The 21,139-nt window shown below is 46.0% G+C and overlaps 1 protein-coding gene across 4 annotated transcripts; it reads left to right on the plus strand.

Moving 5' to 3' along the window:
• Positions 1–5,279: 5,279 nt before the first annotated feature.
• On the plus strand, positions 5,280–19,869 carry Spo11 (SPO11 initiator of meiotic double strand breaks). 4 transcript variants are annotated; one of them, XM_076571280.1, is made up of 13 exons: positions 5,280–5,457; positions 7,621–7,734; positions 9,747–9,835; positions 10,224–10,290; positions 10,658–10,766; positions 11,148–11,234; positions 12,052–12,088; positions 12,375–12,484; positions 14,359–14,458; positions 14,840–14,877; positions 15,472–15,548; positions 18,201–18,312; positions 18,544–19,869. In XM_076571280.1, exons 1-13 carry the CDS (start codon positions 5,327–5,329, stop codon positions 18,796–18,798), a joined length of 1,326 nt encoding a protein of 441 aa, XP_076427395.1. In that variant the 5' UTR covers positions 5,280–5,326; the 3' UTR covers positions 18,799–19,869. The 4 variants fall into 4 exon arrangements, with proteins under 4 accessions (XP_076427395.1, XP_006985405.2, XP_076427396.1 ...); XM_006985343.4 differs by having other exon boundaries at positions 19,132–19,869; XM_076571281.1 differs by lacking the exon at positions 7,621–7,734.
• Positions 19,870–21,139: the final 1,270 nt, after the last annotated feature.

Here is a 21,139-nt window from a genome sequence, read left to right on the forward strand (position 1 = left end):
GAGACAAAAGAACAAGCCACAGACACCTCTTACCTCTAGGACTCCTCAGCCTGAAAAAGCCTCTAGCTGAAAGGGATGCTTCTGCCTAAGAGTCTTTAGTTCCTGTCTCCTCAGGCCTTACATACTTTTCTCTGCCCAGCCATCACTTACCGGGATTAAAGGCGTGTGTGCTTCCCAGTACTGGGATTAAAGGTGTATGTCACCACTGCCTGGCTCTGTTTTCTCTCCTAGACTGAGTCAATCTCATGTAGTCCAGGGTGGCTTTGAACTCACAAAGATTCAGATGGATCTCTGCCTCCCGAGTGCTAGGATTAAAGGTGTGTGCCACCACTGCCTGGCCTCTGTGAATCTAGTGGTTTGTTCTGTTCTCTGCTCTTCAGGCAAATTTTATTAGGGTACACAATCTATCACCCCATGTGCAGTCCTCCCCACACATGCCACAGTGCTCGTGTGCAAGTCGGGGCAACTTTGGGGAGTCAGTTCTCTTCTACAATGTGGGTCCCAGGGACCAAACTCAGGGCCTTGGGCTTGGCAGCAGGTGCTTTCACCGACTGAGCCATCCTACCAGTCCCCAGTGGAATTATTTTTATCAGAATAGTTGTCCCCATGCTGTGCTTTGTTCTCATCCTTTGCTCTCCTCCTCAAGGTCACCTGGGGAAGCTCCCTCTCTCTGTTCTTTATCCATCTCTGTGATGGTGTCATTATTAGCCTCGTGGTAACTAGTGTGTGGCAAAGGCCTCTTGACTGTAGAGAGAAGCCTTCCCAACATGTTCTTCTATGCCATCTAGGCTGTTCCTCATACTTTGTCTTGCCAAAGACTTGTAGAAATAATTTGACAACTTCCATTTGCAATGCAATCTCCACTTGCCGTGGTAGCACACGCCTGTAATCCCATGACTTGGGAGGCTGACAAATGGTTGTCAGTTTGAGCCAGCCTGAGCTACAAAGCAAGAAGTTCCAGATTAGGCTGGACTACATAGTAAGACTGTCTCAAATGAAACAAAACCAAACCCACAAAAAAAATGCAAAATCCAAACACGTTTACTGCTGTGTAATCGGGCCCCAGTTCCCTTGCTCATGTTGTTGAACTGGTAATGCCGGCTCACGTACCTGCAGGTGGCATCTTTCTCCACATCCTCTGGTCTCTTTGCATGCCTTCATGGTGCTTTGAGAGCCTCTCTGTGAAGTTCCAGTCAGTGTTTTCTTAGATGTCTCACCAGACCACACTGGAGGGACAGACCTTGGAGGCCCAATGGCCTGAGAGTCTGCCGGCAGGAAAGGGAAGGAACATCTGTTGGTTTAAATAATAAGCAGCGTTGTTACCGTATCACAAGGTACCACAAAACCCAGTATCAGAGCTTTATTGGGGAAAGGGACAGAAGAGTGTGACCAGGCCTGTGGAAGACACATGGGGGGCGGGGAGCAGAAGAGAGGGGAGGAGTCTGTGACCGGCTTTTTGAGGATTCCCCTGCACACGTGGGCTTACAGAGTTACTCCATGCATGCACAGATTGCGTGACCACGCCTCCCGAATTACATAATCACGAAGCACACACATGAAGTAAGACGTAAGACCCCTTGCTTAGCTACTGAACTGTGCATGTGCGGTCATGCAGCTGGAGGAGTGGCAGAATCCTAACAGCATCAACCAGCTGGGGCTTTGTGGAAAGCCCCCTGTGAGTGCCGTACAGCAGAGCCAGGCTGCAGGAGCTGCAGGTCTGAGAGGCGGGAAAAGCCAGGAAAGGTAGAACAAAGAGGCCTCACAAGGGAGATACCCCCAAGAATGGGCAACATGGGTCAAGCCAGCACCAGGACAGGACATTCCAGGAGAGCTTTAAATGGACCTGACTCGGCTCACATTTTTTCTAGGTCCACTCCCATACCTTCGATCATAAAAATCTGTCTTTTTTTTTTTTTTTTTTTTTTTTTTGTCAGCTGCCTTCATGATCCTGGATTTTATGAACTGGGCAGTCACTTTGGGTCCCTGGAATTTGGGGTCCTACACATTCATGATGCTCTGCCCACAGCCTATGGTTTCAGAGGTTTAGAATGAGGTTGCAAAAAGCAGCCCTGTGACAGTATGGTTGACATCGGTTTAAGACAAAAGAAAGTCTCTATCAGCCAGCCAGCAACTACACTGGGTATAAGGGATCCCAGTGTAGCCCCGAGCCTTTCTCAGGATCAGCTTTTAAGCACAAAAAACCATGTCCTGGGTTGACACACTTCAGTTAACAAGAACAATTATCCAGAAGCAGAACTACAGAAGCCAAAAAGCAAGGTCAGTGCATTTAGAGACTTTCCCTAACTATGGATTTTGATGGATTGGGCCTTTGTTTTAGATTTGACAGGTGGTGCTGTCTATGTGCTGACTTTAAGAGCCTGAATAGTACTTCCACCAAGGAGTCAGTTGCTAAGATCTCAGGGCCTACTAAGTTCTGGGGACTTGTTGCAGTGTCAACTTGACAAGATCAGGGATCATCAGGGAGACCATGCCTATGCGGAATTATACCTCTGAGCACGCCTATGGGGAATTATTTTTAAAAGATATTCATTCATTCATTCATTCATTTATTTAATGTGTTTTGACTACATGTATGTCTGTGTACCACTTCGGTGCCTGTGCTCATAGGGGCCAGAAGAGGGCACTGAATCTCCCAGAACTGGAGTTACAGATGATTGGGAGCAGCCATGTGGGTGCTGGGAATCAAGCCCAGTCCTCTGGAAGAGCAGCCAATGCTCTTAACTGCTGAGCCATCTCTCCAGCCCCATTGGGCAATTGTTTTAAGTTAATTGGTGTGGGAAGACCCATTTTAACTGGGTAAGGCCATTCTCTGGGCAGGGGATCCTGCATTCCACAAAATAAGTTAACCAAGCCAAGCCCGCAAACACATTCATCCCTGTTTCCTGATTGTGGGTGCCATGTGACCAGCCTCTTCAAGCTCCTGCTGTCTTGAGTTCTCTGTGATTGACTCAACTACCTGATGAAATAAGCCCTTTCTCCCTTAAGTTGCTCCTGTGGGGACATATTATTGTAGCAACAGAAAAGAAACCAAGACACCTCCCTAACAGAGTCTGGGGAGATGCTCAGAGGACCACAGGATGAAAAGGACTCAGCCCAGGAAAAGCCGTGGCAGTTAGCCTTTGCCAACAAGCCGGCTGTGGCTTGCTTGGAGCCGAATGTGTTTTTCTGGTTCTGTCTCCCGGCATGGGGCCGGGAAACTGCCTTTGATGTGCAGGTGTTGTGAGCAGCTGCTGCAGGCACACAGCACTTGGCTACCCTCCCCAGAACGAGGCAGGATGCCTGCGGGGCAGAGGCAGACGCAGCTGTTGGCAGAACACGCCTCCCTCCCTCCCTCCCCACCTTTGTGTGTGGAGGTGGGAACCCCTGCCAGGCATCTGGAACCTCGAGTCTCTCCCTCAGGAATAGCAAGTTCGGAAGGCTTTGTTCATCCGCCGGCTGTCGTCTCCTCCCTATACCTCCACCCACCTCAGGACCTTCCACGACACGTCCCAGAGAGAGTGGCTGCTGCCTCTGGGGGAGTCTGTAGCCAACCAGGTGGTGCACGCCTATCTCCAGTGGACAAAACCCCGGAGCAGGAGCAAGTGTAGCCCAGGAGAGCCCGGTCTGCATGATGTCACCCTGCCTGCCTTCCTCAAGGCCTTTCGGCTGTCTGGCTCCTCTCTGGGGTGATAGATGGAAGCTTGCTTGCTATGGGGCTCTCATCTGGAAGGAAATGGAAGCTTGCTTGCTATGGGGCTCTCATCTGGAAGGAAAACTAAAACAAAAAGTCACCACCCACGCCAAAGGGCTAATTCTGCCGGCGAGTGCCCTATAAAATGCGGATTCACTCTGAGCCAGACCCCTAAAGGCACCTCGGTTCCTAAGGATTTGATATGAACCTGGCATCAAGATCTCCCTCTTGGTTTGAAAACCTACCTGCTGGCGCCCCAACCTTGCACATACCACTCAACCTCCCCCAGCCCCAGTCCCTCCATTCTGAAAACGAGGAAGAGTTTTTCCCTTCTAGGGTTTTGGACGGATTCTTAAGTGTACCTTTCTCTTTCTCCCAGTCAACTTAACTGAGGGTTCACCTGTTTACACTCGGTCCCTGCCTCTCCGTGGACTGTGAGCTTCCTGAGCACAGAGACCTAGCTTCCCCATTCCTCAGTAAGCAGTACTGCTTAGCAGAGGGGAGGCAACAGGAAGCAATCACTGTGATAGCAATGAAGAAAGACCTTTAACACAAGACCTGTGTGCAGAGACACATGCACACCGGCAATTGTCAGTGTGGACCAGAAGAGTCTGTTATTTCTGCTCAGAAACCAATTTGAATAAAAAAAAATAAAAATAAAAATAAAAACCTGGCCAGTGGGGCCTGGAGTCAGATGGCTCTGGGGTCCCGTTCATGCACCGTGATTCAAGGCCCCATGTTCCAGTGTTTCGTCTCATCCCACTCTCTCTGTTTGGTCCTGAGAGTCAGGGGTCTTTCCCAGGGCCTCGGAAATCTGCCTTTCTGCTCTAGAAGGCTCAGGGAGAACAGAGCAAGAAATGGCTAGCCCGGTCTGCAAGGGGAGGAAGCCATATTCACTCTAAATCCTTAGGAAGGAAATCCCATTTTCAGATAAACATTTTGTATTTTAAAGGATTCATTTCTTTTTAAAAATGATTTTATTTCTTTATGTGTGTGTACTACATGCATACGGGAACACACATCTAGATGCCAGAGGCCATGAAGTCCCACTGAACTGGAACTATAGTTATGAGTCACGTGATGTGGGGTCTAAGAACTGAAGCTAGGCTTTCTGCGGGTGCATTAAGGTTCTTAAGGGCTGAGCTTTCTCTCCAGCCCCGCAACGACTTTTTAAATAAAAGCAAGTCCCAAACATTGTTTGGACCATAGTAAAACCTTTCATCCCAGCACTCCGGAGGTGGAGGCAGGAGGACCTGGTGCGGAGGCGGGAAAGCAGGCAAGAATGCTCCCACTCACCCATATCCCCAGCCAGGTCCACGACCCACCGTGCTAGAGAAAAGCTGCAAATATCATTCCCCCCAATGCCTCCCCCCCCGCGGGGGGGTTCGCAAATGTTATCTCCCGTAAGTTATCAGGCCAAGGACACCTTGGCCCCACTGATCCTTGATGCTAGCTGGAGCTGCACCTGACCTCCATTCCCCGCAGGAGGGTCCCAGCCGCCTCGAGGCCTACGCGCCTGCGCACTCCACTTAGCGGGCTGCTCGGCGGGGCCGCGGGGCGGGGCGCATGCGCAGCCAGAGCGCGGGAAGGCTCGCGGGTGCGCGAGGCCTGAGAGCGGCTGCTGTGTCCGCCATCATGGCGTTCGCGCCTGTGGGGCCCGAGGCCTCGTTCTTCGACGCCCTGGATCGGCACAGGGCTTCCCTGCTGGCCGTGGTGAAGAGAGGGGCGGGGGCGAGCCCTGCCGGGGCCACCCGCGCGGCCTCTAGGTACAGCAGCCCGCGGGCGGTGGAGGCCGTGAGCAGCCGGCCCACGCCGGAGCCCCGGAGCCGGCCTCCCACAGCGCCCCCTGCCTGTAACGCCTGGGTTGCACGTTTGGGCGCTGGGGACCACTTCCCCGGACACACCAGCTGTTTCTAGAACGTTCCGAGCATCCCTCCAGCCTAGTTCCTAGTTTCTCCAGTGATATCCCTTCTAGGCAGAGAGTCTGAGATTTTACCTGGCTTTTATGTTTTATCTTTAAAAATTTTTTTTATGAAAGCCAGGAGTGGCGGCGCATGCCTTTAATCCCAGCACTCGGGAGGCAGAGGCAGGGGGATCTCTGTCTCGAAATAACGAAACAAAACAAAGTATGAAATTATGTTTTGGGGGTTTTGGTGAGGTTGATAAGAAAAGGAGAGAGAAAAGTGGAAAGCATTTGCGCTCTAAACTAGTGAGTTTCTCAGATATAGCAAGCTTATCAATATTATAAGTGATTTATTTATTTATTTATTTATTTAGGTTTTTCGAGACAGGGTTTCTCTGTGTAGCTTTGGAGCCTGTCCTGGAACTCACTCTGTAGACCAGGCTGGCCTCGAACTCACAGAGATCCACCTGCCTCTGCCTCCTGAGCGCTGGGATTAAAGGCGTGCACCACCACCGCCCAGCTATAAGTGCTTTATAATAAGATATTTTTCTTGAGCTCTAGGGAACACATGTACCTATGTTAAGTGATTTAAAATCAACTACAGAAAATGCATTTATATGATTCAGATTTCCTTTCTCATTTTTCTTGTTTATCACCAGTTTGCATCTTAAACACATTACTTTTATTTTTAAGCCCAAACCAGCTACCCAAAACCTCACAAGCAAACAAATTTTGCAAAAGGGTTTAGTTTGTGGGAGAATTTAAAGGAGAGAAAGAGATGGTGGGAATCTCTGTTAAGAACAAAGATTGGTCTCATTATATCTTAATTTGTTTTCAGTGTTATTCTCAAACTGTTCTAAGTTTTGAAAAAATAACAAATCATTAGTCTTTACTGTATTAGAACACACTAAATGTTTTAAAATATATTTTCTGATTTTTTTTTCAGTGAAAACATTGAAGAAGGTGTGGACATTAAAACTCAACATTTTGCCCATCTCCTATGTTTAACTTGGCTTCCCTTCCTAGATAATATTCTGGTGTTACTTAGAGCGACACATTTTGAAGTTGATGGTTTGTGGAATTAGCAGCCAGCGGACAGAAAACTGAGTTCAGTCTTGATAGTTTGTAAAGTGGAATGACTTAAGTGGCCAGGTCAACCATTTAGTACAGAATTCACAATTTATCCCTTTCCTGGTAGTGATTAAATTTTTTCCCTTTGAATCACTAAAATTAAAAATGGTTAATTTTTAAGGCATGAGATCAATTAGGGCAGTATGCTACAAGCAGCTGTGTTCATGTACGTGCGTGCATGTGTGCATGTCAAAGCCCGCCTCACATCATCCTCAGTTAAAACATTTAACAATAGTATTCAAGCCAAGTCTGTATTGAAGTTCAGTGACATTGAAGTAAGTTAATTGTGAGCAAATAAAAATGCATTTGTAAGTTATATTAGCTCATTGTTAATGCATAAGGGTTATTTAAGAGATGAATTTACAGGCAAATCTAATGTCTCTGTAAGTAACCCCTGTAAGAGCAGTTGTCTGAATGCCTGCTGAGTCAGAATTTAGTAAGAGAGATGGTTATTGACATATATTCCCAAGGCTTAAAAATAAAAAAGGAAGAAACAAAAGGGAGGTGTGGTGGCCAATACCTGTAATCCTAGCACTCAGGAGACCAAGGCAGGGTTGTGGGTTTGAGGCCATCCTGGACTTCAGGGTGAGTTCCAGGCTAGCCTCAGCTACCTTATGAGACCTTGTCTCCAAAAGCAAGACAAAACAACAAAAATCTAATGAAATGCAGTTGTGCTAGGCGGTTTGGTGGTACACGCCTTTAATCTCAGCACTCAGGTGGCAGAGGCAGGCGGATCTCTGTGAGTTCGAGGCCAGCCTGGTCTACAGAGTGAGTTCTAAGACAGCCAGGGGTACACAGAGGGTCTCGAGGGAGGGGAAAAAAAGTTGTCTTTGTATTGATCTGGGAAATATTACATGCTATATAAAATTAAATCACGGTGTGTTTATTGTTTCAGTTCTGAGGTTCTTACAGCTATAGAAAATATTATTCAAGACATAATCAAAAGCTTGGCAAGAAATGAAGTGCCTGCCTTCACAATAGACAACAGATCAAGCTGGGAAAACATAATGTGGGCATTTTGCAATTCTATTTTCTACGTTTTAAAAAGATGTGTGTGCTTGCATGTGTGTGTGAGTGTGCATGTGTGTATGTGTGTGTATGCACCTGAATGTACACGTGCATGTGGGTGCACATGGAAGCCAGAAGAGAGTGTCAGATTCCCTGGAGCTGGAGTTACAGACATTTGTAAGCCACCTGGTATGGGTGCTGAGAACTGAATTCCAGTCCTCTATAAGAGCAGGAAGCACTCTTAACTGCCCAGCCATCTCTCCAGCCCCTGAAGTTTTATTTTATTGTTTCATTTATCCATTTATCCATTTATTTATTTATTCATTCATTCATTCGTTTGTTTGTTTGTTTGTTTGAGAGAGGATCTTACTATAATGGCCAGCTGGCCTGGAACTCACAGGTTAATGTCAAATTCACAGAGATCTGCCTGCCTCTACCTCCCTAGCGCTGGTATTAAAGATATGTGCCACCATGCCTGGTCCCTGCAGTTTTATTTTAAAATGCAGTATGTATGTTGTTATTTCAATTTGTTTCAGAGTTATAGTCAGATGTCATTCTTTTTATCCTGTCCCATAAAAATTAGCAGGTTTACAAAATCCATGCTCCACAGAAGGGCTGTGTGAACTGGAAGTCAGTGTGAAAGATGAGGAGGCCAAGAAAGGACTAGCAACCAGAACTGCACCGAGGAAGGGGGTAGCCCAAAGTCTGTCTGCCCTTGCTCAAAACAGCAAGTGTAGAGCCGCACTCCTCAGCACTGGGGAAGCACCCTGGTGAGGCTGTCTTTCACTCCTGGAAAGCAAGCCTTTGCTCAGGCAGCTGCAGTCAGTGCTGACATGCAGACCATGGTGCTAGCATCCGGAACACAGCACAGGGATAAGGCTCAGTGGTCCTTGCCGACTGCTGCTTGGTCTGGCGGCTTTATCCAAATTCTCCAGCCTAGTGAAAAAGTTTAACCTTTGTAGCCTGCCTGTACAGCCTTTTCTACCAAATCACAAATGGTTCTCAGAATTTGTGAAAGTTACAGAGGAATGGGACTAGGGGAGATTTTAAAATCAATAAAATTAGCATAAGATGTATGCTTGGGCAATGTGTTTTGAAAGATGAATTTCACATAGCTTCAAAGCAGTTGCCATGTGGGGGTTCACCTGGTGCCTTCTGCCATCCTTAGGAGAGCCTGAGAGGTTCAGTTTCACTTTGTGGGTAAATTGAAACAAAATATTTCAAAAATTATTATTAAATTGAACCAAATTATTAACTGAGAATGAATAATGGCAAAATGAGTAAAATACATAATAGTAAAACATGTGTAAGTATTCCATATACACTGTCTTCTCAGAAAAAAACTACTCATATGCTCCATATTAAAAGGTATCTATGGGCTGGAGAGATGGCTCAGTGGTTAAGAGCACTGACTGCTCTTCCAAAGGTCATGAGTTCAGTTCCCAGCAACCACATGGTGGCTCATAACCACCTGTAATGAGATCTGGTGCCCTCCTCTGGCCTAGAGGACACATGCAGGCAGAATGCTGTATATAATAAATAAATCTTTAAAAAAAAAAAAAAAAAAAAGGTGTCTAGCTTAAACCTGAGCTAGTCACCTGTTAACTTCCTGCAGCAATTTGAATTTTTGGACATTCCTAAGCTCCAGTGCCCACAGAGAAGAAATGTGGGAGATGGCTGAGTTGGCTGAAATGCTCGCTGTATAGCAGGATCATCAGTGTGAGGCTACCCAGAACCCTCATAAAAGCAAACTCTGGCATATGCCTGTAATCCCAAGGCTGGGAGGTGGAGACAGGTGGATCCCTGGGGCTCACAGACCAGTCTGTGGCGACTAGTGAGCTCCAGAACGATGAGACAGAGACTGTCTCACAAAACCAGATGGGTGGTCCCTACAGAACACTTCTCAAGGTTGACCTCTGGCCTCTGTACATGTGCACATGATAAGCAGGTCATAGCAAGTGTGTGTTCAGGAATTAAGCCTTTCTCATTTTGTTCTTGTGTTTTGAACAACAGGTTTGAAGACTCTGTTGGCCTTCAGATGATACCTCAGTGTACCACAAGAAAAATCAAAAGCGATTCACCAAAATCAGTTAAAAAATTTGGTAAGTTGCTCTTCCGTGGCATTGAGTAGTCAATAGTAAATGAGTTAGTTATTTCTAGAGCTTAGCTGTTTCTAGTTGAGTGTCTTCACGTGTTCTTTAACTTGTTCTTAAAATAAATTTCTAGACTTTTCATGGTCAGTAACATTGGAAGCACACAGTCAAAGTCAGCATGTTCTAGGTTCATGTTCAGAGGAAATTACTCTGATTTGCTACCCAGAAAGCACGTGATTTTACAGTTATTCTTTACCTAACCCTCCTCTTTTGGAAAGATAAAGTTTAAAGCATAAAGTTTGTTTATACACAAACAAAGGGTACAATTAAAATTTATGATAATAGTATTTTTCAAATTAGTGAGAGAGAAGTAAATTGTTTATGTCTTATTTTCCAGCTCTAATTCTGAAAATATTGTCCATGATTTATAAATTAGTACAGAGCAACACTTATGCAACCAAGAGGTAAATATATTGTTATGGCAAATTCATCTTCAAAAAATGCTGGGTGAGACTGAGTTAAATTAACTGTTTGAATTTTAATGTGTATGGGTGTTTTGCCTGCATGTGTGTCTATGCACCACACACCTGGTGTCTGAAGAAACCAGAAGATAGTGTCAGTTTCCCTGGAGCTGGAGTTACAGATATTTGTCCTCTGGAAGAGCAGCCATCTCTCCAGCCCCTGTTAACTTTTAAAACATGCTTTATGGTAATAAGCAGCCCTCCTTGTGTGCTGTGTTTCTTGCAGTAAATGTTCCCCACAGAGTACTCTATGCTTGTCACAGTCCCAGAACATGTGGCTCATTCAGATGTTGACCTGACGTTTTCACAGAGACATCTACTACACTGACAGCCAGCTTTTTGGGAACCAAGCTGCAGTGGACAACATTATAGATGACATTTCCTGTATGCTGAAAGTGCCCAGGAGGAGCCTGCATGTGGTGAGCCCCTCTAAGAACAAAACAAAGTGGTAGCTGCCCTTAGTCCCAGAGCAGAGGCAGAGGCAGGCAGGTTAGCCGGAGCCTCACAGCGAGATCTTGTCTGGGGAAGTGTACTCGGCCCCCTTTTCATGTCATTGGATAGGATATTTTCTCAACATAACCTTAATCTGTTTCCAATGTGTTCCTTTGGTCAAATGGACCAAAACAGGAACCTTTTCAGATGTTTTTATTTCCTGAATACCCTTACATGCTTTCTCCTCCATCTCCGCCTAGATTCTGATCTAAGATAAAATACAAATGTCTTAAGAGGTGAGCATGAGGAGAGGCTTGCAGCAACAAGTATATTAATGGGAATGGTTTTAAATACCTTATTTTTTCCAGTTATCTACATCCAAGGGATTGATTGCTGGCAACCTGAGATACATGGAGGAGGATGGTACCCGAGTGCAGTGTACCTGCAATGCCACGGTGAGCATCCTTCCATCTCACCAGCTCAGCACCACACAACCCTTCCCATTTAGAACTAGATTTCATTCCTTGCTTTATTGTGTAATTCAGAGACAAGGTAAAAAGTTATTTATAATTGTGTGAATGTGAGTATGGTGTGTGTGTGTGTGTGTGTGCTAACAGGTGCACATGTGCCACAGCACAAGTGTAGAGATCAGATGACCACTGTTAAAAATGGCTCCCTCCTTCCACTATAGGTTCATGGGATCAAACAAGTCATCAGGCCTGTGTGGCAAGTACTCTTACCCACTGATCCATCTTGCTGGCCCCAGGGATTTTAAAATAAAACTGATGAGTGAACAGTTGTGTGCTTTAGCACACAGTTTTCAAATATGCTAATTGTCATATTGAAATAAACAGACACACATTCTCTTTTAAAATTTACTGAAATTTCCAAATGGCTTTGGCATGGCCTTTTTGGCATGGCTATTTACATAATCCATGTGGCTCTGAAATGAACACATTTCATCCCAAACCCCTTGCTGATGCTGCACTAGAGCAGCGGGGTGGGTGGTCTGATGCTCCCATCAGGACAGGGCACAGTAGTGCTGCTGAGGCCCTGCATCAGGACCCTTGCCTTCCTCGTGTCTGCTTAAGCCCATAGCTGTGCCGGGGAAGCCAAGTGGGTCCTGTGTCTGCTTTCCTCACTGAGCGGCAGTCTCTAGACTACCCGTCCAAGAAAGATGAAAGCTCACCATTGTGAAGTATAAAGTGCAGCTACACTTACTTTTTAGTTAACTTACAAACTGCTTGGTTTGTTTTTGTCTTTCTAACTTAGGCTACTGCTGTGCCATCTAACATCCAAGGGATCCGGAGTATCCTTCAGTGGTAAAACTGTTTAAACTGGAATGCTCCTAAAAGAACTTTGTCTTCCTGTTGTGTAACAGAGGCCATAGAGACAAGTAGCCACAGTGGCTTGCTAGGGCTCTCCCTGTGAAGTGGAGACAGGCCCCCGTGTGCCTGGGTGAATGTAGGTATTGGGAGGTAAAATGACCAAGTTTTCCCCGTAGCTGCCTTTGAGTCACGGTATACGGTGCTGCAGTGCAGTGGGTGTCTAAGCTTGGACGCTGTGACTGTAGTTTCTCAGCCTTAGCGCCACAGATCTGATCACAGATGCAAAGTTTCTGTTAATAGTAGAGAAGGATGCAACATTTCAGCGGCTCCTGGATGACAACTTCTGCAGCAGAATGTCCCCATGCATCATGGTCACGGTAGGATATCTGCCTCACTTCACCACTGTGGTGCCTGGAAACAGAGCTCCAGCAACATCTGTGCACCGTGTCCCTGTATATACCATGTCCCTGTATATACCATGTCCCTGTATATACCATGCCAATATAATGCATCATCTAGTATCCCAGAGCAGAAGTGTCCATGGTGTTTATTTCAACATCTTAAACCCAGCCCAGGTTCAGATGAGGGTCTCTCTTCTTAAATAGTTACCCCCAACAGGCTTTGTTTTCTTGCTGCTCTGTGTCTCCCTCACACTTTCCTGCCGCAGAGTTTCTCCAGGGCTGTGGGCAGCTGCTGGTGCTTGCTGTTCTTCACAAGAGTTTGTATCCGGGTGATTCACTGGTTCAGGCTAACGGTGCTTGCCCTTTTCACACACATGGGCAGGAACAGTGAGGAACACAGGCGGGTTGTGACAGCAGTGGAACTACAGGATGGCTCGTTAAAAGGATGGCTCACTCAGCCAGCAACAGCTAGCCCAGAGATGCAACAGGCAGGGTGACTGAGGCAACATGTGTCCTTCTCAAAGTTCTGCAGCCTGGGGCCAAGACTAGTGTGTTAGCTGATTGCCTGTCTGCTAAGAGCAGACCATTGCTTGGTTGCTAAGAAGCCGTCTTCTCATTGAGTGTTCACATGGAAGAAAATAAGAGCAAGACAGAGACAGGAAAAAGCCTTTCTGGGGTCCTTTACATTCTCATTCCATTCAGGGGAGTCTGTCCTTCTGTTCTTGACCCCAAAGCCTTACCTCCTGAGCCTTCACATGGATTTATGAGGGACAGAAGTATTGGTCCATTGTGGGCAGTTAGCGCCCTGTGGTATGGTCATGTTTTGAGAAATCATAAGAACTGGCTGCAGGAGGGAAGAAAGCTTGGGGTGCACACAGATTGGGGCTGCAGAGTAAGAGGATGGTTCAGGAGCCCCTCTTCTGGGACCTCTCCACAGCCTGCCTTTACATCGCTGCAGAAAATCCACTCCTTGGAGAAGAGAGCGGTTTACAGTGCTGTGGTTTGTTAGAGTGACCAGAAGTGCAGCCTTAGCATAGCCAGAAGAGAGTCTGATGGGGGGTGTTGGGCAGCTGGGGGAGCCTTGTAGGCCTGGTCAGTCTCATAGCATCCTGACTTGGAGCAAAAAGATAGGCTGACAAGAGGCTTTGCATATTAGGGTTTATGTGGCAGCCTGTGGGTCAGATGGCTTCTTGGGAGGTTTGGGCTTATCTCAGTGTGAGGATGGTGGGGAACAGGGACTGAACAAAGGACACTTCAAAAGGACTAGGTGACTCCTGAGTGTGGCTCTGACCTATGGCACCTTAGCGCAGCATCACTACTAAGAGCCATAAGACAGACACAAGCACTCAGCTCTTTATGAGAGAAGTTCCAAGTGTGATTTTGGCATGGACTCTTGGGGCGATGGCAGGAAATTCTGGTGGCGTCTGCTTGGGTGAAAGAGCCAAGAGGTGATATAGAAGATGAAGACTGACAGTATGTAGGTGTCTGGTCGATCTTTCCTTGCATTATATGGGTCCCAGTGATTGAGCTCCGGCCATCAGGCTTTATATGTGGAGGCATGTCACTGTGCCTCACTGTGCCCCTTGAAATAACACTGCGGTGAGCACCTTTATTGGTTCTGTTCTGATGAAATGTTGCCTGGGGGTGGGGTCTTCAGACAGGCATCCTGGAAGCAGAGGTGTGAACAGATGTGGCTCTTCCTGTTGAACACTGTCCATTTTCCTTACTGTCAGCACTGGACTCCCCCACCTGGAAGTCAGGGTGGGGTCTCACTTGTCAGTGTTGATGAAATACAGGCAGAATGTGGCCAGATCCTCTACAGCCTCAATGCCTGTATTGTCTGCTTTCAGGGAAAGGGCGTTCCCGATCTGAACACAAGGCTCCTGGTGAAGAAGCTGTGGGACACGTTTCACATTCCTGTTTTCACTTTGGTAGATGCTGATCCCCATGGTAATCTCTCCTGGACTATTTTGGACAACAATCGTGACTAAGTCATATTTGTGATTATGTTTTTCTACTCTTAGAACATTTGTACAGCATATTGTATGGGCCAGGGGATAGCTCAGTGGTATGGTACTTGCCTAGCATGCATAATGTCCTAGGTTCAATCTCCAGCATGGTAATCAGTAAAGAAATAAATCAAAGGTACTATTAATATAGTCAAGCTAAAGACTGTAATCATTTAAAGTGATGTTTAACATATGAAACTGAGAATGTAATTTTTCCTTGGTAATGTCCACAGAATTAAAGATTTTAGATGTTAGGTGGAATTTGAGAGTGAAGATTCCCTAGCTGTGACCCGAGTCTAATCTTAAAGCTCCCTCTCTACAGGCATCGAGATAATGTGCATCTATAAGTATGGTTCCATGGTGAGTACAGAGAAGCGCAGCTGCCCCTCTCCACCACACCTGTGTTCCATTCACCGGGGTCGACTTATACCCTAGCAAGGCAGTTCAGCAGCATGTCCCAGGGGCAATGGTGACCTCTCGAGAGCCGGTCTGTGCTTCAGTGTTGTGAGCCCAGCCCTGGCATGGGCAACGGAGGGTCGAGCTATGCGCAAGTGGCACAGCCGTCCTGTCTGATCTGCTCCTGAAGAGCATCAGCGAGACCATAAGTGTCACATGCAGCTTCCAGTTTTGACTTTGCCACTGTGACTCCCACAATGAGAGAAGGGAAAGCATCAAGTCCACACTGGAGCCTATGGTACCCAAATTCCACTCTTTTTCGAAAACCTGGAGAGCCACAAGTCCTGGTCCCCCCCCCCAAACCTGCTGAGCCTGCATCTCCAAATGAGCCGGAAGCCCAGCCAAGTTCACAGCAGAAGGTGGCAGAGCAGGGAGGGAGGTAGTCAGTTCAAGCCAGAGATTAACAAAGCAGTGGTCCAGAGCACCTCACCCTGATGCCAGAATAGAAAGCCAGGACCTTGTCCAGCTCATCTGACACAGTTCTGCTCTTTATCTCAGTCCATGTCTTTCGAGGCCCACAGTCTCACCGTCCCAACTATCAGATGGCTTGGTCTCCTCCCTTCTGATATTAAAAGGTAAGAAGTCTCACTGCACTGTGTTTGACATGCCTGACGTCACTAGAAAAGCACTTGCTGTCTGTAGTTATACAGTAAATTTCTTGGGGTCTCTGTTATTTATATAGTTAATGAAGACCAAGCATGATGGTGCACACCTTTAATATCAGCACTTGGGAGACAGAGGCAGGCAGGACTCTGTGGGTTCAAGATCAGCCTTGTCTATATAGTGAGTTCCAGGACAGTCAGCACTACTACATAAAGAGGCCCTGTCTCAAAACACAAAAAAACAAAACAAAAACCCAATGACCTTAGTTAATATCACTTTCAGCTAGCCACAATTATTTTTACAATTATGGTTAGACCCTTGTGCAAGTTTTTTGTATTTGAAAGACTAATGCATGGAGAGGCATGGCAACATACTTGTAATCCTGTGCTCAGGGGACTGAGCCAGAGGCCAGCCTGAGCTCCAGGGTGAGGCACAGATAATAAGTGTGAGGCCTGGGATGGAATTAAACATCAGTCCTGATCTTGAACATTCTAACTCCATAGAGTGACCACATCTTAATATCAGAGTTTGGGAACTGCTAGCACTTGAAGTTAAGAGTCATCTGAGGCAGGGCAGTCCTAGGTGGCTGGTGATTTTCTGCCCACAGCTATGACCTTTCCTGAGAAACCTCAAGGTCCTCAACTGTTCCTTTGTCATCCGGTTTTTGCATACAACACAAAGTGATCACTTTTTTGTTGTTGTTGCCAATAAATACATTTCTCTCCTGTGACCTCATGGTAACAGTTCCTTCTCCTGAATTTCAATTTCAGGCAATCCCTCACAGCTGTTCTGCCGAGATTGTTGGTGACAAGCAGATCAAAGGGTCCTCTGATAATTAAACCTTTCCCCGAATCTTACACAGTCTCTGAGGATTCCCAGAGACTTGGTGGGTCAAAGCATGTGTGTGTGTTTGAGGCTTTCCCTGCCTTCAATAAGGTCCTTGATGTGTTCTCCGTGGAGAGTGAGCCACCTGGCCCTCAGCATGGGGGACTACTGCTTTTCAACTACTGTAAAAATATCTAATTATATGAATACTGGAGGGTATGAACATGTGAGTGCAGGTACTCACAGAGGACTGAAACCTTGGAACCCTTGAGCTGGAGTTACAGGCAGTTGTGAGCTATTTAGCGAGGATGCTGTAATCAAACTTGGGTCCTCTGCAAGAGCAGTATACACTCTTAACCACAGACCCATCCCTCCAGTGTAGTTGGAAGTTTTTCTGTGTCCTGCCCAGTCCCGCAGCCACTCAGACCCAAATAAACACACAGAGGCTTATATTCTTTTCAAACTATGGCCATGGCAAGCTTCTTGCTAGCTAGCTCTTACATCTTAACGAACCCATTTCTATAAATGTATACCTTGCCACAAGGTTTGTGGCTTATGGTATCTTTACATCTTGCTTCTCCTGGCGGCAGCTGGCAATGTCTGCTTCACTCTCTTTTCTCCTCCCACTGTCTCTCTTGGATTTTCCCGCCTGGCTCCATCCTGCCCTGCCATAGGCCAATGCAGCTTTATTTATCAACCAATCAGAGCAACACATATTCACAGCATACAGAAAGACATCCCATAGCACGTCCAGCCTCTCAGATACCCTCTTGCTATTCTCCTTTTCCTGTGAGAGGAACTTGAGTGTGTGTGTAGGATTTCCTGGGGCAGTGGGCTGTCTTGGGTGTAGATGCTTATTTTCCAAATATGGGGACCATGAAGCTATGGACTGAACAGGAAGGAAACCTAGCCCTGGAGTTTTGAATGCTTCCATAGAAGGAAGCAGAGTTTATACCAATGCAGTTATTTGTCATGGCCACAATCCCTTCAAGTGACCCCTTTGCACAAACACAGATTTGGGACAAGGACCCTGAAGGCTTTTAAGGCAGAGGTCTCGGTGGAACTCGAGCTGTGCTTATAAAGCCCTCTGGTGTACTCAGACAGAGACAGACAGACAGATCCAGACAGATCCAGGGTCAAAGGAACGAGGCTGCAATCAGCAGCACTAGACTCCCTTCGCTCGGCCAGCCAGGAACTGCCACTGCAGATGCCCACAATTATGGTGATACCGAGGACAGCTGAGGAAATTAGAGTTTACCTGGACACCTTGGATTTGTGACTTCAAGGGCAGATTATACCTAAACCTAGATCTCTCTACTGTTTTCAGACTTCAAACTAGATAAGTGTGCATGTCAAATAAGAAAGCAAAGATCTGCATCCTCAGTGCTGAGAGTCAAGGCTTAGGCACCCGAGTCCTGATTTCTCAGTGTCAGCCACTGGCCATGGCTGCTGGGGCTCACAGCTGCAGGCAGAAATCTGTGGCTTGTCCACACGAGCTCTGCTCAGTGTACCTGACACCGTGCTTTGTTTAACAGCCACTTTCTGCCATCTGTTGTCATCTCACAAAGGTGAGGAGGGGGAGGAAGGACAGAACCTGTTTCTATGACAACACAAACTTCTACTGTGAACTTGAAAACTCCCTGGCCTATATCACAGAGCCCCAGAAGCTGGGGTTGGGGAGGAGCACGGGACTGATTTTCTCACTTGTTTTTCTCAGTTTGTTGACATAACAACATAAGTGCAGGCATAAATAGAGGAACATTCTGTTTTTACTGATCACTCCAATCCATTTTTTCCAGGTTAAATATACCTAAGGATAGTTTGATTCCGCTGACAAAGCATGACCAGGTGAAACTGGACAGTATCCTGAGGAGGCCTTATATTACCTACCAGCCCTTCTGGAGAAAAGAGGTAGATGGTGTGTTTCTATAAAATGCAAATGCTATGTGTTTTCTTTCTTCTCATTGTAGTGGTAGCTGCTCACACAATACTTTCAGCACATCCTTGAACATGTTTAATTTTCATCACTGTTACTGATTTTTAAGTAATGTTTTCAGTTAGTGTACAAGATAATGGGTTTTATTATGGCATTTCATGCACATATATCATGGTACTTTGTTCATATTTCCCCCACCCCCACAGGTCATCCCTGCTGCAGGTCCCATTCCAAACCCAACATGGTCATCCTTCTGTTTTCACACATCCCTACATGTTTACCCCGAGTCCACATGTACGAGAAGACATGCAGCATTTTGTCTCTTCCTCCTCCATTGCCTGTTCTTGGTCTCCCTCCCCCACACAGTCCCTCTCCTATGTTCATGTCCTACCTGTGCATATTTAAGTCTAGATTCTGTCCATGGAAGAAAGCATGCACTTTGTCCTTCTGAGTCTGACTGATTTCCTGACAGTCTACGTAACCAACAACGGATGCTGCCAGTGTAGTTTGTCAATAACAGTCTGTTGAAGCTTTATCACAGACAGTGCCAATAGAGGAGGTCAGCAGGGGGAGACACCTGCCTTTCCCCACGGTTGTGTCACTTGATCAGTGATGGCCGCACAGCTTATGGGATAAGAAAGAAAGAAAGAAAGTGTAAAAGCCCCAAAACAAAAGCACTCTAGTGTTGAGGCCTGACCTTACAGTCTTGACCAGTAGCCACTCTAGATGCTCTAGCAGGCCTGAAGACTGCCTAGCCTGGGGTTCCTGACAGATGCTGGTTAACCTTCCTGCAGATGGAAATGATGGCGGACTCTAAGATGAAGGCAGAGATCCAAGCCTTGACTTTCCTGTCATCAGACTATCTTTCCAGAGTGTACCTACCCAACAAGCTGAGGTTTGGAGGATGGATATAAGATCAGAGTCGGGTGGTGTATACTTCCCAGAGCTTTCCATCAGCTTGTTTGAATGGCAAGCACTGGGCAAAGGAGTACCTAGTCTTAATTCTGCAACAGTAAAATTTTATGTTAATATGTTTGTCAAAGCAAACTCCATAATGCCCTTTAGACTGTTTGATCTTCTGTAAAGACAGATTCTTATTCTAGAGTGATTATAAAATAATTTATTTAATTTTTAAATTTTATTAGAAAAACTGTTGCATATGAATGTCTATAAAAATACCTACTTCTGCTGGGTGGTGGTTGTGCACGCCTTTAATCACAGCACTCAGGAGGCAAAGGCAGGGGGATCTCTAAGTTCAAGGCCATCCTGGTCTACAGAGTGAGTTCTAGGACAGCTAGAGCTACACAGAGAAACCCTGTCTTGAAAAATCTTGAAAAAAAAAATTGACTTCCTGTAACATAGCTAATATAGCTGTGAAGAATCTCACTAGTACCAAAAGTAGCAGTCGAAACTCAAGAGGTTGTAAAGGAATTACATGGCATTTTTTTCCTTGTACTTTCTTTTGCTTCATTGTGTGGTGAACTTGCCCTGTTAATGTACCTGTGAAACTAGTAAAGTTTATTGTAAACAAATCTTGAGTTGGTGTATGTCCCGTGCCTTGCTCTACTCAATTCCAGTGTGCTTTTTTACCCATACCACTGTGTCTGAACCTACTTCCCAGCCACACAGAGTAGGCCATAGCCAGGCATCTGGATTCCTCTTTGTTCCCTGAGTACAAGATTGACTGCAATGAGGCTTCTCTCTCTAGCTCTACCTTCATTTTGTCAGAGGTAACCTTTATGATCTCAGTGCATCTCTAAGGGAGCAGAAGCTTCAACTGTCCGCAAGTCTGCACACTTCCCAAAGGATGTAAGCGTTGCTTAGTTTATAAGGCTCAGCAGCAGCTGATGTAACAGGACCAATTCTGCAAGTGTGTGCATGCTGCCACTGTGTACACATGATCTCACTTCATTCTCCCAGTAATGACTCCATAGTTTACAGGTGAGAGCTCTGAGGGTGTTACTTCTCCAAAGCCACAAGAGTATCAGGAGACAATAATACCAACTACCTCGGTGGACAGATGACAGAATATGCAGGGGCTACAGAGAAACGGAGAAGGCAGCCCTTGTTCAGAGTTAAGAATTCCAAGACAGCAGCAACAGAGAAGTCAACTGAGCGGGTCCCTCCTAAGTACTCGAGTCACACAGCCACCACACCAGCCCACCTAAGAACTTGTAGTAAAAAACTCATGACCCCACTTGTCAGATGAGGGAATGAAGGCCCAGGGGTGTTTAATAACTGACTGTCCTGTGTCCACAGACTAATGAGCAGTGGAGTCTGGACTTCACCTGGAGGGGCTGGAGACGGCTGGGGACATAGAATGTGCTTCCCATGTGTTCTGCATGCACACTGCCAGGGGAAGGTCTAAGCCATGTGCTAAATCAAGGCCCTGATATCATACCTATGGCGTTAAGATGGCCCCTGAACATATAGGACACTGAAAATTTTGTTTCAAGAGCATTTTAATATGCTGTTGATTTGTCTTCCTTGTGTGACTGATCAAAAATTATTTAAAGCTTTTGTAAATTACTAATGTTTTCCTTAAATTTATACACAATACTAACATGCAATAATGTCACTGAATTTTGACAAGCTGAAAAAGAAAACACAAGTTAGAAATATGTTTAGCCCACAGAATGTCTGAGTTAGGTTATATTGTCAAAATGGGAGGGAAATACAAGATTACAGGAGTCATGAAAATTTGGAAATAAGCTTAAAAATAGCTTGCCGATCCATTCAGTTCATCTAATTAAATTATCTGAAGTTTATGACTGGAAATTTTCTTAGAATAATTTTCTATTC

This window comes from Peromyscus maniculatus, chromosome 4, assembly GCF_049852395.1.
Source record: "Peromyscus maniculatus bairdii isolate BWxNUB_F1_BW_parent chromosome 4, HU_Pman_BW_mat_3.1, whole genome shotgun sequence".
Taxonomy (NCBI): domain Eukaryota; kingdom Metazoa; phylum Chordata; class Mammalia; order Rodentia; family Cricetidae; genus Peromyscus; species Peromyscus maniculatus.

What these genes read in the sequence shown, in the direction of transcription:
- Spo11 (XM_076571280.1), top strand. Translation starts at nt 5,327, where the DNA reads ATGGCGTTCGCGCCTGTGGGGCCCGAGGCCTCGTTCTTCGACGCCCTG. An exon ending in AGTGTACCTGCAATGCCACG is followed by an intron (nt 11,235 to 12,051) that starts GTGAGCATCCTT and finishes TTTCTAACTTAG; the next exon opens with GCTACTGCTGTGCCATCTAA. An exon ending in CCCCATGCATCATGGTCACG is followed by an intron (nt 12,485 to 14,358) that starts GTAGGATATCTG and finishes GTCTGCTTTCAG; the next exon opens with GGAAAGGGCGTTCCCGATCT.